Here is a 17,047-nt window from a genome sequence, read left to right as displayed (position 1 = left end):
CAGAAGGTTACAGAGGAGGCTTTTCTGTTATTATTCAGCATATAATTCATCATACAGAACAGTGGTGTTTTAAAGGTTAAGGAAGCAGCCTACTGAATAGATGGTATTAAGTGAAAAAGCTAACTGAACAGGTAATACGTCTCTCCTTAAATGCCAACATCTGCCCCTTGAATAAAGCACTCAAGCTTCATTACCCACGTGAAGGGGCTTAATAGCCAACAGTCTACAATTAGCAGGCCCAGGTGGAAGACTGTGTGAATGCAAAGATAGCATCTGCGCTCATAAGGCTTTCCTTCAATGTATAAAACTTAACAACTAACCCGTAATGCGATTCAGTGAAATGCTTTAGGAGACGGACAGAAGGGAGGTCAAAAAGTAAGCTGAAGATGAAGAAACAAATGTGTGAGATGAAGTTAATGATACTCTAATAATAATAATTGACTTTCTTTCCTTTAACCTGTTAAGCCCCGAGCCTGTTTTCCAGGTCTCAGGCTCGAAAATGACATTCCCAGAACAAATGACTATAACTTCACTTCTAAAAGGGGTAAATTAATAATCTTTTTTCTCCAAGCAATGATAAACCTGTGAGTTGGATGTAGAAAAGTCAGAATCAATATACATTTTTTTTATTTTAAAGTAAATTCAGATTAAACATGGTAAAAAAATGTAAATTATAGTGTCCGTCCAAAAAAAAAACATTACTTATAGTGAAAACCACCCTTGAATGATGGGATAGTAGATTAAAAGCTTTAGGAGTCCAAACTATAACATACAATAAGTACCCTGTATCAAAATTGATGCAAAACAAGTGACATTTGACCTTTTTAGAGAGATTTAGAAGAAAAAAAACACTTCTGGGGTCATTTAGGTGGGTTTTCCATATCTCTAGCCCCCCTCGTCGATTTTGATGATTGACACCTCTTTTGAACCGTTAGAGCCAATAGAATCAAGGGGAAGTTCCTAAAATCCATCTAAACATTACCCATTGGTGAATGAGTTATGCGTAGCCAGAATGCCCAAAACCGGAAGCTTGGCTGTAGCTCTAATGGTGCTAATAACAGCTAATATCACATTTCAGTTTTTAACAAAAATTGAATGATGGATTTTCAGTAATCATTTCAAAGTGACACAGAGACATTGGATTAACCTTCAGCAGCGTTTTATGCGTTTTAATGCCATTGAACACAACTTTTGATCAGAAAACAGCAACGGTATGACTTATTTTCCATTTTGGTCCCATAAAGCTACGTTGTGGGATGTCTGGGTTTGCTTCCCCAGCCACAAGTTTTGATCGCTCAGTGATGATACTTATACCCCTAGAATCTGTGGAATCCCAGCTTGCTAGCTGATATCTTGTTTGTGCAGATCCGATAAGTAATAAAGTATTTATACCGTGAGTTCTGTGCTAAGTGTGTTAGCATTTCTTCGCTTAGTGCTAATTCAGAGGCTTTGCGTTAGAGCTGTGTTTTGTTTAACAAAAAATTGTAAATATCGTCAGTTAGCTGAGTTTCTTCCCGTTAAGTGGGTATGACACATTAATAGGTTGTTACATAGTAAGAAGCCCTGAGACACAGTTTCGTGAAAAAAAAGGTTAATCCACTTTCTTGTACAATCTTTGTTCTAAAATGAAAAATTGAGAAACAGTCCCATTTATGATTAACTTATAATAATGACACAACTTAGAGGGTTTACAAACTCCTCCATTACTCAGAATGTCTCTCTGTCTTTCTGTCTGTCTCCATCTTTATTTCCATGCACTATCATGATGTAAAGTAGTAGTAAAATAAAGTTGGGATACATACTTTGGTACTCACCAACATAGCGAATTTTGAAGCCTTTCTTGTTTGTGCCGTGGTCTGAAGACCAGCGGACCAGGAACTGGTGGCCGGAGGTCGTGAGGTTGAAGGGCGTAGGAAGGTCGCCGCTCAGTGTCGCCAGAGTGGGATTGTTGGCCGTTGGACCTGAGAGAGAAGAAGAGAGAAGGAGAGGAAGAAGAGGAGTGAGAGAAATAAGGAATAAATGAAATAGTAAAATTCAACTGTGTTTTGTTCTAATGGTGATCACATTAACACTATTATACTTTATGTCAGTTTGTTTTGTATTTGTTTACCATCAAAGATCTCCAACACGTCAAACTCTTTCTCAGTGTGGAAACCTTCAAAGGTGATGGTGACATTGTATCCTTTTTCTACTGTGATGCTCCATGAACACATCTGGAGGTTAGGATAGCTTTCTGGCCAACCAGGACTCAGGATGACTCCCGATGAGTCGTACCGGACATCATGAGCAGGGCATTGGACTGTGGACGGAACATAAATGGAGAACAATGGTTAGATAAGAATGCACTATTCTTGTTAGTTTCAACGTATTGAACATTTGTAACACACACACACACACACACACACACACACACACACACACACACACACACACACACACACACACACACACACACACACACACACACACACACACACACACACACACACACACACACACACACACACACACACACACACACACACACACACACACACACACACCTTGGCATGTTGGAGGAGCTGCATCCATCTGTAGTCTTTCTCCAAGGCGACAAGTTAGAATCTCACTGCCGACCAATGAGAATCCAGGCTGGCAACTGTACCTGATGATGTCACCTGAATGCGCAAAATGGATATAAATGAAGTTATAAGAGAGCAAATACCTCTACTCCGATAGAATATGAGAGGAAATTATTATTATATATATTTATAATATATTATTAGAAATATATTTAATTTAGATTTCAATTAAAGTTTTACATACAAAACATATATATAATGATCATACAAATGATGCTTTGTTACAACAAATTACAACTATAACTGTTAAATATAGCCTACACATCAATATAATAATATAAAAGTGAGTGACATTTTCTCGGGTTATTAGTTTTGATACCTTGAGTACATTTAGCCAATAATGCTTATGTACTTTTATAAGAGTAAATGTATGTATGACTTTTACTTGCACTGGAATATTTCTATTGCAGGGCTATTGCTATATTTATTCAAGAAAAGGATTCAAAGACTTCAAAGTGTATCATTACAGTATGTGTCAAGTAGATATACATTAAGTGTTGCATAATTTATTCACTGTGTTCAGTTAATGAGTATCAGATGTAAGGTTGGATACCCTTTATGAAAAGATGATATTGGGGCTGGAAAGTTACAAGTCTTAACTTTGCTTCCTCCATCAAATTGACATGTCTAGAGGCTTCGCAGGAAGACAGAAAGACTCACCTATCTCCAACTCCCCGTCTTCCATCAGCATGTCAGCGTTGGGCACCTCTGGAGGAGGCTGGCAAACCCTTAATTGGTACGCTAGGAGAACAGACACAGCAGAGGAGGGGAGAGATGACAAAGAGAGGGACATTATATAAGACTGAGAGGAAATGTGGTCTGTAACCCGGTAAAAAAGGGGTATTGTTTGGAAACTAGCAAGAAGTAACTTTTATACAATGACTTTTACCAGCACAATATGTAAGGTTGCGGTTGTAGGCTGTAAACTGAGGAAACCTTAAAGGTCCCGTGTCATGCTTTTCCGGTTATTACCCGTCCCCTTGTGTGTTATGTAGCTTTTTCTGCATGTAAACGGTCTGCAGAGTCACAAACCCTCAAAGTACACCCTGCAGCGAGTAAAACTGTCCCAGAACGCCTCGTTGGAGATTTTTCTTTTTCCATTTTTTTCTTCCTGAGTATAGTGACGTAACATGTCCAGGTCCAAATGGACCAATCCGTGGAGCTCCTCACTCACACACACACACCCACTCAGCCTTTTCTTTTCTCAGCTGCAGCTCCGCGGATTTCTCAGACTGAACTCAGCGTGAGTACACACACAACGTCCCGCCAACACGGCAACCAGACCCCACGCAGCATTCTCATCAGTTTGTCATTACTGGTGTCAATTTCTGGTTGCTAACGCCATTGTAACACATAATCAATGATGTTCCGCTGTAACGGTGGTGGACTCATCAGAACAGAGTGGGCGAGCTGACCAATCAGAGCACAGTGGGCTCATAGGGAGGGGGGGGGGCAGGAGCTCCAACAAGCCGTTTAGGACAGAGAGTGAATACACACATACTATACAGAGGCTGTATGAGAAACACATGTGAGTTTGGAAAATTGAACAATGTAAATCTATTCTAGTAGTCCTCAACAATGGAATTATGATCAGTAGAAATGGCCATGTCATGGGACCTTTAAGGAAACCAAATCCTTACTCAACCTCTTTTCTGTCAATTTATTAAATTCTGCTTGTTTTAGATTAAGTTTATTTTTTAAGTTAAGGTGATCAGGTCTAACAAAGTATGGAATCAAAGACAGAGCGGCTTCACAGATACAGCACAGCCTTGAATCTTTAAGAAGGAACTGAATTCACAGCCACTGAGCTGAGGGCTGTAATCAATACTACTGCATGACCATATATCACTCACTAACAGAGAGAAAGAGAAGGAGAGAGAGGGGAGGACTAAGGGTTAGAGAGGGAGAAAGGGCTGAGGGCTATAAGTCTGGATGAAATTGACTATGAAAATGAGACCTGCCAATAGTATCTGCTGCTCTCATGCATATCAAAGCCCTGTGGTCTGTGTGTGTGAGCCAGTATATGTCCATGTCTGAGTGGGTGTGGGGGAGTGTAGCGATGTCTATGTGTCTGTGTGTGAGAGGAGAGGATCACTGTGAGCAGTCAGTGATCTCTGTAAGCTCCACGGCCATTTTTTATGGCTGCTTCAACATTCATGTCACATTGGCTCTTTCAGTCTCACGTCCATGACAACATTATCCAAAACTCTAATGGTCCTTATCTCTGCATGGAAGCACTGGCATTCAGAACCTGGACCCAGAGATAAATAAATAGAAGGACAATGACAAAAGATAAACATCCCTAAACCATGGATTGATGCTTCCTTAGGGGTTCATTTGGCATTTCCAACCAAAACAACTGCACTTTCACAGCTGTCTCCGAAGCAAACGTTGACATTCTGGATTTCAGCTGCGTCACTGACAGACTCGGAAGATTAAATATTGGAACTTTGTGTCTAATTGTGACAACCTTCTGCTGATGAAACTCCATCAGAGAAGGCGACAATTCCTCCTGGATATATAAACAAATAATTGATCTGGACTAAGAGCAATTTCGCTCTCATTGTGTTTACCTGCTGTATGTCATTCTTGTTTTCTTGTTATATCATCTAATAAAACAGAATTGAGAAAATGATGCTAACAACCCCTGCCATACATGTCATCCCCGTCCCCTCTTATCCATCATCACCTGTCACTCTCTGCTGTACATCCTCCGATAAAGCAGATATTGAGAATACTGTAAACTTGAGTGAAAATGAATGGTACAGTTCCTGTGTGAGTGTGACAGCTGACAGTTAAAACCGGCCAACAGAAATTCATTAAAGGTGACATGTCATGCTTTTCCGGTTATTACCCGTCCCCTTGTGTGTTATGAAGGTTTGTATGCATGTAAACGGTCTGCAGAGTCAAAACCCTCAAAGTACACCATGTAGGAAGTAAAACTCTAACACAGAAAATACCTCCCCAAAACGCCTCGTTGGAGATACGTCACTGTCCATTTGATTCTTCCTGGTACATCATGATGTCATGTCGTCCCCGGAACGAAATGGACCAATCCGTGGAGCTGTTACGTTACGTCCGCGGAGCCGTTACGTTAAGCCCCCGCTGATTGGTCCAAATGGACCAATCCACGGACTTCCTCACACACTCAGTGCATGCAGCTCTGCTGATCTCTCCTCCCTGGCTGCAGGCTGATAACAGACAGTTGGGATCGCGGCGAAATTCTCTCTGCAGACCCATTCTCACAGCGTTTATCAACCTTTTTCTTACTCAATATCAAGCCACACTTATTGTTTTTACTTCGGCTGTGACTTTGTGTGTGCTCAGGGTGAGTTTGGCTGTGTTTCGCTGTGTATCGCTAAACAAGGAAATCACCCCTCCACGGAGTTCAGCGCGATTCACAATGTCCCGACTGATCCCGACCAATCGGAGCACACTGGGCTCACAGGGAGGGGGGGGCAAGAGCTGCAACGAGCCGTTTAGTGGAGAGAGTGAATACGCATACTTTACAGAGATGCTGTATGCGAAACCAATGTGAGTTTGGAAAATTGCACAGTATAAATCTATTCTAGTAGACCTCAACAATGGAATTATGATCTGATGATCTTTAACAACCTGACATCTGTCTGAAAAGGGGAATTCTTCTAGATAAAACCACTTGACATGTTTTCACTATAGAGCATTGAACAGAAGACTTTTGAAGAAGTGAGAATAAGCTCCATGAGAGGGACGGTGGAAGATATGCACACATATGACTGGATGTGTTATGAAGGCTAAAAAGAAAAAAGAAAGCTATACTCATTAGAAGCCATTCTGTCAAATGTAATCTTCATCCTGAAATGCACCCTCTCAGAACTTTCTGACAACAATAAGAAATATAAGCAGTTTCTTTTTTGTCTTAAAACCTTGAAATACCAGAATATAGTTCATTCATTCTTTAAATGTTATGCAGTTCATTTTTAAGTAATTTCTTTCTTATCTTTTAGTCAAAGTTGAAACATAGGATAAACATCCTAACATGTTCACTTTGCTATACAATCTAAAGATTGTAAAAGGGACACTATAGTTTAATCTCATCAATTCAAACAGAGGATGTACAATACTGCATTTTAATATGACGGTGGTTTCCTACATATATGCAGGTTTATGGACATTATCACTTAAACTGATTGAGTCTATGGGGTCAGCATTACATTTGTTTTCTCAAATCAGTAGATTCGTACAGAAAACATGGACAGAAGCCAAAGTGCCTGAGGATTGATGTTTGCAGGTGAACTGAGAATAAAGACAGCTGCGGAGGGTTTTCATCTTAAACCGCAGTTGAAAACAAAGGGAAGGCTAAGTGCACTGAAGGACCACAAGGAAAAGATTGAAATGAAAAACTGGAATGCAGACAGTTTTGACACGGATAAAGAGCAGATCAGAACTAGCAAAAAAACAATCTTCAAAAAATATGTGGAGGCATGATGACATAACAAACTCAGGCTATTGTAAAACGTACTGATACAAATCTCTGAGGGCGTTGTACCAAGAACATGTTATCCAAGTCTAATTGTTTTTGTTGACCAACTTCAGGCTTAACTTTTCCTTCAGAATGACAAATTAGCTGCTTGACAACACTAACACAGCTTAATTGTTTTTAACTACTTTAATCATACAATCTAAAAGTCATGTTCTTCTTGTATGGGTGAAATGCTAAAACTATTTAACCTGAAAGTGGAACAGGAGGTAATATAAACGGTTTATGAACACACTGAGGTTAAAGGTGGGGTAGGTAATTTTGGAGAAACCAGATCGAGTGCGCTAGAATTTGAAAATACACAGCTGGAAAAAATGTGCCACTTCCTTACAGAGCCCCTCCTCCAACACACACGAACGCGCACATGACCAATGAGGGCACGAGATAAGTTTGTGCACAGATGGAAGGCTGACAGGCAGGTAGGCCATCCAGTTATTTTAGCCGGGCCGGCTAAAATGATTGGTCGTGCTTTTTACAGTACTACGGCTTCCACAGATTACATTTTTTTAATGTATTTATTGTCAAAGCATTTAATATATTCATTGCTATCGGGATGTTAAGAGCATTCCATTGAATATAACAAAACGTTTTTCTGAAATAAATGACATACCCCACCTTTAAGTAGAAGTTACATTTGTCTTTCTCTATTCAGCAAACCAACGTTTTTCCATCCAAGAACATCAAAGCTACTGGAAAGTACCAACAAATATGGAACATGCAAGGAAGTCAGAATGAAAAATAATCAAAACATCTGCTCGCCCATTGTGTATCTAGAGAACAGATAAATAAACAATTCAGCTGTTCAGTGTCTCTCTTTTATTCATATTTTATTCCTTTTTTCATTCCATTGCAATGTAAATACTGTCATATTTTACTATATTTTTATTATATTTTTGTATATGTTTCTAGTTCCTTACCTGTGTTTTAATTCATGTTTTATTTTTATTTTTATGTACGCACCATGACGTCAAGTCAAATTCCTCGTATGTGTAAACCTATCTGGTAATAAACCTGTTTCTGATTCTGATGCAGAATTAGTTTGACCAAAGAAAGGCTAAACTATGTGTTCTATAACCAAGCAAGAGAGACCTTGAAAAAGTGATTAAATACCACACAAAAGTGAGTGTCTCATGACTAAGTGTTGTATGACTAATTTGTGATGTGTAATTCCTTCTTTAATCATGTAAAGCAAGGATAAACATTTAGCATGGTTGCTTAAGTACACTCAAATATGAGCTTTGAAATGTTTAACACATGTTAAAATGTTTACTAAAGAAGACCTGTCTGTAGCAGCAATGGTATGAGAACCATTAATAGCACCGCTGTGACTAATATACCCTTAATGTACTGGTAGGCAGCGACAAAGACTCCGGATTCAATCAGAAGGTAGAAAGTTCAAAAGAAGTACGAATGAGTTAAAGGAAGCAGGTCTGAGTTGATGAGGATGGAGTTGCAGAGAGTCTAACAACAAACAGATCAATGCCATCACTGCTGCAGGAACTAATGATAGCATTATAGTTTTGCCACTATACCTCAGCACGATACAGCCAACAGCAGAGCAAGTTAATGAGAAAGGTATTGTACCCAAACAAATTCAATCCAATGCTTCCATTACTAGCTCTGTGAAAAAAGAAGAATAATGTTGTTACTGTCTCACCATGGTAGCTCAAGACAAAGAAGCCGGCTCCAGAGAAGTCTGAGTGGAATTTGATGAGGATGATGTTGGAAGTCGAGTAGACAGACTCCAGAGCTGTGTTCCCGCTAAACTGGCCAATTTGAGGAGAGGATTGGTCTGGACCATCCCTACAAAAGGGAAGAAACAGAGGAAAGGTCACACACACACACACACACACACACACACACACACACACACACACACACACACACACACACACACACACACACACACACACACACACACACACACACACACACACACACACACACACACACACACACACAAACACACACACACACACACACACACACACACACACACACACACACACACACACACACACACACACACACACACACACACACACACACACACACACAGCTTGTGTTACAAAGTGGGTGATCAGAGACTAAAGATCCATAAAGAAACAGATGTGATCTTTCTTTATGGAACAATATGAGAGAAAAAGTCAGCCCAAAACATAATTTGAATAAGTTATGGCGGCCATTTCTGACAGTTAAAATGCTATTTGTGATCAGGAAATGCTTTATCCGAGGCAACAAACAAAGATAAAGGAGACTTGACGATATTCATGAGGCAAAACCTGGAGCTGCTCCATTGACTGCGAATGGAGTCGGATATTGTCTGACAAAGTGCCGGCGCCCAGAGTGATTGTGCATGGTTATGGGCTCATCTTCCCTCTCGCAAAAACAATCCAAACTACAATGTCAGCAAGCTCATTTAGACGTACAACTTTCACAAACTCAGATTCCACTCAACTTACAAAGGAGCAGCTCCTCTTTGTCTCCGGATAACAACACAGTTCAAAGCCCCGGCTCTCTTACTCTTGCTTTGGGACGCTCAAGTTCATACATATTGATTGAACTGTCGTCAGATCATAATAATAACAAATGCGAGTCCTGTTGTAGACTTGGCTTTAGTGTTGCCACTAATATCAGCCTGGCATTCATGAAAAGTTACACCAGCGAATGCAGACAGGGAGACATCTGTCAACTGGCAGGTCTTGCTCTGTGTGCAGCGTCGTGAACATATTTCACCTTTAATGACCGACCCAGCAGCTGTCAGACTGGAACTAACCAATAGCTGGCTCATTATCAGTGATGAAAAAGTATCATCATGAAGTTAAATGTAATAATTATTTCCTGCTGTTAAGTGTTTTTTGATGTGGCCAATTATACCTGTCAGGTTAGGTAAGGAATGGTCCCCGCTATGATTCACATTGTTGATGCTAACACCCACTTACATTTATAAGCACACAATGGCAACATACAGAGTAAAGAGTAGGTCTAGTGTATAAAGTAGCCAAAGGTGAAGTATGTGACATATGATAATACTTACAATGGCATCATGTAGTAAGCCTCTCAGTTTGAGACCAATTAGCAGACTAACTGACTGTCAGGTTGGCTGGCTCTGGACTGAGGGGACCGCTGTGAAAATCCCACCTTTACTACAGACACTGCGCTCTCTGTTGGAAGCCAGCTTTGAGGCTGTGAGACTTAGATTGTGAGGTTTTCTTTTGTGCGTTTCAATGCTCGTTGCTGTTCTTGCTTTCTGCTAGTTCCCCAGTTTTTCCACTTTTCCAAATGACAGCTGGGTCAGGAGCATGCTGTGCGACCGATTCGCGGACTTCACAGAATCGGCTGTGGGTGGACAGCACATGGCTCAACAGAGTGGAGATGTGGGAGAGGCATGCTATATATTATTTTTCAGTTATGAACTACCAAACATTAAAGACCTCTATACACTCAAATAGCCTCAACTCACTGGAAACAAGCTGTTGCACATGATTGTATTTGCAGCGACTACAAATCTGTGAGAGGCAGTTCTCCAATGTCAAGTGTGTTTAGATACCCAACACGTTCTTGCATTTTGTTCATGTAATTGTGTTATACAATAAGCAGCCGCTAACTGAATCGTTTACAATTATAATCAAGCAATCTTTTAGATTGCTGGTAATAAGCAATTTGATGAAACTACATACATGTTTTAAAAGCATATCTTATTGCCTGTTGGTTGATTGATTGTGATGGTGTTTCACCTTAAATGTGAAAAGATGGCATAAAAGTGCTTCCACAGGAAACAGTCATACCTGCACATTCAGATGGTGATACATGTCCTGAGACATAATTTGGTGCATTAAGCCGGGAACCGTGTGTTGGTTGTTTCTCAAATAGGACCTCTTTAAGTAAAGTTTTCCCAAATGTGAGCTAGATTTAACTGGAGACTGGAGAAACAGCGGGACATGTCATTGTAACTGATCTCCCTTCAATCATTTATTCTGTAAGAGAATAAATGCACTGTTTTTGACTATTTATTGGTGTGTCAGCTCTTCTCTTGAGATAAAAGTCAGTGTCTATACGTATACTCTTATGTTAGATGATCTAGGGATTTGTTGGAAAAGGTACATTGGTTTTCAAGTGTTTAGTTGGATAACTGAGGAACAGGGAAAACAACACAACCCTTACATCTGGAAGGTTGAAAGTATATATGAGAGGCATACAAGAGTACCAGACAGACGTTTGGTCCTTCTGTGTAGGTTAAAAATAAATGGGAATGTATTTCCAGCAAATTATTTCTCACACTCTTTTTTTTGCTTGTTTTTCCTTCCTCGCCCTGCATCTCCGTGTCTGTATGCCAGGTGACGTTTCTAATCTGCACCCTGCTGTCTATTTATAGGAAACAGGCTATAGCTATAGAGAAGGGGCAGCTGCATGGCAACCAAAGAAAAATAGATTATACAGCCTATTTATGTTGCTGCTGCCACCTTGTACAGGCAGATAACCGTGTAACATGGTATTTAAGCAGTGTTTAAACATTTTGCATTGACAAGATGTCGGCTGTTGCCAATGTCTGCTGTCCTTAGGAAGAATAATGAAGTGAGAAGTCAAGGCTGGGCAGGTAGGGAGAGAAAGACGTAATGTATATTACTTATAAAACCAATTGAGCCTTGGAGACAGTGTGAGAAGCAGAGGGTAAAGGGAGAGAGACGTACGGGTAAAGAGAGGTGGATAAAGCATGACAAGAAGGAAATTATGTCAGACTAGCTTTATATTCAAGGGGAGACGTCTGTAGTCATAGTAACCCTTGCAGCAGTTTAGCCAATTAGTGGCCGTCTCTGAAAGGATGTTAAAGAGCATGACTTCCTGTATGAGAGTAGTGGTGTGTGTAGGAGAAGTTCTCGGCATATGTCGAAACAAATGTGTAGATCATGAGGATGAATAGTGTCCGTTTAGAGGTAAAGACGTAGAAAACGAGTGAATTTGATTCGTAAATAACACCTACCAGACAGTGATGTAGTCATATATGGGCTCGGTGCTCAGGACAGTGAAGTTGATGTAGATCCCGTGTCCAGGAGGAACTCGGACGCTCCACACACAGTCCTGGAAGTTGGGATACTCCTCAGGGTGACCAGGAGAATAAATGGTTCCATTTAACGACGTGATGTTTCCACCACAGAGAGCTGCGAGCCAGAATATTAACAGAATTACCCATAATGAATTACCAGCACATTAGTTTTACCTTTGAGAGGCGTCAGTGATGATCTGGATGACTGAGAGAGGACACATCTCTATCAGTCATATAATGACCACTGGATAACACCTACATGGCTTTAATAAATTCTCATTACGGTTTTATTTCAATTTCGGATGCTCAGGTATCCTTTCCAGCAGGGGTGTGATTTTAACACTGCTGAGAGCTAAAAGGCAAAGTAAAGTTAATACACTGCTCTCATTTAAGAAGAGTTGATTAAGTGCTATTGCTCGAAACAGTAAGTATACACTGTAGGCTTAAAGTAAAACATGTATAATATAATGTATTACTATTTCACTGTGACAATATATAAAAACAATGTGCCAGACGCCTCTCCTATCAAGCTTTTTTGCTATTCATCAATTTTTAGTAGGGATAAATTACATTTTGTGTTGAGTTACACGTTGCATATGTTTAATGTGTTTTTTACAATGTTCTCTCAGCATACATTTTAACATTAACTGTTTATACTGGAGTATAAGTACAGAGGGAAATACTGTTTAAAATACTATTGTTAAGAAAACAGTGTTTGCCGTTATGAATATAAAAAAAACATGTATAGGTTTAACAGTTACAGCTTGGAGTAAGATGGAGTTTTTTTAAAATAATTTACAAGTTAGGGAATTCATTGTCCCTCAAAAACTCTTCTGTACTGAAAGAATAGTAAACCAGCAAACATGAACTATATGTGTTTGTCTGAGTAATTGATATATTCAATAAGGGCAAAACTAACAGATAGAAAATAACTAACACTATTTGTTTTCCCTTCACAACAACACAATGTTACATCTCGCTGTCAACGAACGAAATACAGTCATTCTGACACAGTTAGTTCTGTGTTACCTTCACATCGTGGCAGTGGGTGATTCCAGTTCCTGCTGATTCCGTGTAAACATGTGAGCGACGCCTCGCCGATCAGAGAGTATCCGGGCAGACATTCAAACGACACCGTCATCCCTACGCTGAAATCTGTGCCAATCACGATGCCGTTTCGAAAAGGCCGAGGGTCTGGACAACTCTGAAGCTGGTAGGCTGGAGACACAATAACCGAGATTAGGCCGAAAACTAGTACAACTAAAAAAAACAAGGTCAAGTTTGTTCAGGGAAAGAAATAATAAAGACATCAGTTCTAGCACTGAACAACTAATATTCATTTCAAGAAAAGACTAACTCATAATTCCTCCGCCTGTTCTTCCAGCTGCAGATATCTCAATTAACACTGACATGCAGGAGACACAGAAAATAACAGCTGCAGATCTCTAGACACAAATTAAGATTACTAACTTTTTGAAAAGGGTGTCATGCACCAAACAAGCTCATACTTGTTCTTTTGATGTTGTCAACATTCTCCCAATTTAAATCTGACAGTCTGCCATATAACTGTTCGTCCCAGTGAATGTTGACAGACAAGATGAGTCAAGTGTTTGCATGACTGAAGAAAGACAAGTGACTGAGAAAGATACACGTTAGAAGAAATAATAGTAGGGGAAATAATAGTATTCAGATTATTTTTCCTGTTTTAAAACACCTTGGCAGTTTTCCTGTCACAAGATAAAAGGTATTATTCACGAGTCACTGGAATTTGCACATAAATGGAATTAGCCGTAACACATTGAGGCTATCTAGGATATATGTCATCATAAAAATACAAGCCTCCTGAAAAACCTTTTTAGTGTCAGATAGATTAAATAGAAAACTCATCTCATCACCAAAAAATTCATTCAAAATGAGTTTTCTACACCCTGCTTTTTTTTGGCAAGTGCTTTAGAAGTCAAGAAAAATGTTATTGTTGTCTGCAAAAAGGAAATCATTTTATTGTCAGACACCTCCTTGGAAATCAAGTAAATAAATAAGTCAACAGTTTCCACTTTAGGAACAATCGCTGTTTTCAACAAAGCGCAGCCATCAGACAGTCTCTCTTGTTTTCTTGATGAGTGCACACAAGATGTCCGACAGGAGGGTGTAGAGACAACCTTTACCTTGATATGTGATGTGGAACCCTGGTTTGTTTTGTGAATAGTCGCTGTGGAAGAAGAAGCTGGTCTGGTGGGTGGTGCTGAACAGAGACTTGGGGATGACCGGGCCGCTGAACCGGTCGATCACCGAGCCCATCTCCAGTGTTCCACTGCGGATCTCCAAGTAATCGTGGATCGCTTCGGTGGAGAAGTTTAGAAACGCGAGATGGATTCCTGAGAGAAATGTTGACATTTGAAGCGATTAGCAAAGCCTGACTGGCAGAAGAACAGGCAATACAAACATTTGTAGATGCTTCAGCAGCAGCCAACGATGTGAATAAAGGCCACCGATAATGACTTATTGAGTGAGTAATTAAATACAATTAACAATAAATACTATTGTTACATGAAGGGTGATACATATATAACTGAGAGAGAACAACACACACTTTTTCCTCAACTTCAAAGTTGAGAGTGTTTCTTACCAAAGCCCACAGGTAAGTTGACTGTCCACGTGCAGTCTAATCCACTGGGGTAGTTGCCAGGGAAACCAGGACTTAAAATCACTCCACTTACTTCTTTCCTAGACCCACCACACTGAGCTGGGGGCACACACACACACACACACACACACACACACACACACACACACACACACACACACACACACACACACACACACACACACACACACACACACACACACACACACACACACACACACACACACACACACACACACACACACACACACACACACACACACACACACACACACACACACACACACACACACACACACACACACACACACACACACACACACACACACACACAGAACAGAGGTTCAGTGTTGAAAGCAACACATCAAAGGCTGGAGGCTGACCTCAGACCAGCTCATACAGACTGCCTCTCCCTTTTTTAGGATGCTGCTGCTGATTGGACACATGAGATTCTTCAACCTGACAGTTTGCATCATTTTGAATACCACATTCATATTCTGAGTCTTCAATAAATACCCTTCTTGAATAAATTAGCATTGTGCAAGTAGAAATGTGTCCAGGGCTTGTTTTGCCCAGTTTGCCTCAGTGCATGCTGATGCTTTGGCACACTGCATGTTTATGGCAGACTCTGCCTCAGTTTTGCAGCAGTTTAAAAGCTTAATCGTATTCTGCACGGAATACTAAATAATCAGCTCATCACAGAACAGTAAATTGATCAAACGTCCTATTTTACAAAGAGTCCGGGTAGGCAACGTAGACAGCTTGCATCATTACTGCAGCACGGAAGTTCTGCACGTATCTCAGAATATCCAGTCTGCATGTATGTGTGTGTGTGTGTGTGTGTGTGTGTGTGTGTGTGTGTGTGTGTGTGTGTGTGTGTGTGTGTGTGTGTGTGTGTGCATATATGTATTGTGTAAACACCTACCGAGACATAGTGGCACAGGGTAGTTCCATCTTCTCACAGGTCCAGGCATGCATGTGATATGAGCATTGCCCTAGAAATGTGAAAGCAAACACAATCAATTAATGGTAAACAGAAATAAAGTGCTGTTTATCTACAGAGCAATATTGAGTACAGTAGTGCTGGGAGATAGCGGGATAAAGGTAAAGCTCCATTTGAATCGTATACAGTCCTCCAAAGAAATTGGGCAGAGCGCACCAGAAGCATACATTATTAAAGAGTTGTGCAGACCACACTAGAGTTGTATGTTTAGTAGGAAGTAGAGTAAACCATCCGAGAGTGGGGTTTTCTTCCGATTTACGATTTAAATAGTGCTTGGTTTGTGCAGCCGTGAGATAAAAAGAGTGAATAGCGGCACATCAGAACAAATCTGAGCAGCCTTTAATGAATTTCACAAACATGGCAGTGTGTTATGCATTAAACAACAGTAATATGTGGTGCATGTGTGTGTTCTATGTATCTATAATGACTATCCTTCAGTTCCTCAGTAGCTAGTGGGAATCTGTGCATAAAACAAACAGAATACACGCATATAAGTAGATTTTTTACCTGAAGAGAGTATCCTTGTTCACATACAAACTGTACGACGTCTCCCACCATAAATCGGTCTCCTTGCCTTATTCCATAGTTTGGCGTCTGTGGCTCGGAACATGACTCCAGACCAATAGCTGATAAGAAATGTGTAATAAACACGGTTGTAAAACATTCACTCCTTTGTATGTTACTACAGCATATGCTGCAGATGCATCTGTATACAAAACAAGTATGCTACCTGTATATTCCAAGTGAAAACCAGCAGCTGAGACACTTATATCCGAGTTGAAGCTTAGATGGAGGTTGTTAGATGTGCTATTCAGGAGAGGGGGAATAGTCGTGCCTGGAACGAAGAACATGATCACATTTTTACATTTTTAAACTGAGCCTTGAAAAAAAATTATCTTAGTTATCTGACAGCAAAGGAAACAACAAAGGCCTCCCAAATCTACATGTTCATATTTTGTTGTGTGTGTAGTGTTCTCGAAGGAGAGAAAAGGGAATTACTTTTATATGAGACATCTGTTTTATTCGAAACTACTTTTCAAATTGTTGCTTGACCTACATAGAACGGCAAGGGATCTTGCTGTCTAGTAGTGTCTACTATCACAATGAGACAGTAGATGCTGCACTCTATTGTAAAGGAATATTAACCTTCACAAAAGTCCTTGGAAATGTAATTTCTTGGGTAGCCTGAAGACTATAAAGTAGTAAAAGTATTTCA

The 17,047-nt window shown here is 40.1% G+C and overlaps 1 protein-coding gene across 1 annotated transcript in view; it reads right to left on the bottom strand.

Annotated features, from left to right (window-relative positions):
* Positions 1–17,047, bottom strand: part of LOC117455499 (CUB and sushi domain-containing protein 3-like) — a 405,573-nt gene that overhangs the window by 46,355 nt on the left and 342,171 nt on the right. The window contains exons 39-50 of the mRNA XM_034095008.2: positions 16,562–16,666; positions 16,339–16,457; positions 15,754–15,823; positions 14,811–14,927; positions 14,350–14,559; positions 13,214–13,402; positions 12,122–12,299; positions 8,798–8,943; positions 3,282–3,362; positions 2,544–2,657; positions 2,111–2,299; positions 1,815–1,961 (exon numbers count right to left, since the gene is read on the bottom strand). Coding sequence (XP_033950899.1) covers positions 1,815–1,961; positions 2,111–2,299; positions 2,544–2,657; positions 3,282–3,362; positions 8,798–8,943; positions 12,122–12,299; positions 13,214–13,402; positions 14,350–14,559; positions 14,811–14,927; positions 15,754–15,823; positions 16,339–16,457; positions 16,562–16,666 — 1,665 coding nt within the window. The remainder of the gene's footprint in view (positions 1–1,814; positions 1,962–2,110; positions 2,300–2,543; positions 2,658–3,281; positions 3,363–8,797; positions 8,944–12,121; positions 12,300–13,213; positions 13,403–14,349; positions 14,560–14,810; positions 14,928–15,753; positions 15,824–16,338; positions 16,458–16,561; positions 16,667–17,047) is intronic.

The sequence above is a fragment of the Pseudochaenichthys georgianus genome, chromosome 11, assembly GCF_902827115.2.
Source record: "Pseudochaenichthys georgianus chromosome 11, fPseGeo1.2, whole genome shotgun sequence".
NCBI lineage: Eukaryota > Metazoa > Chordata > Actinopteri > Perciformes > Channichthyidae > Pseudochaenichthys > Pseudochaenichthys georgianus.
Note: the sequence above shows the minus strand (reverse complement) of the source record. Positions and strands in the feature narration are given on the sequence as shown.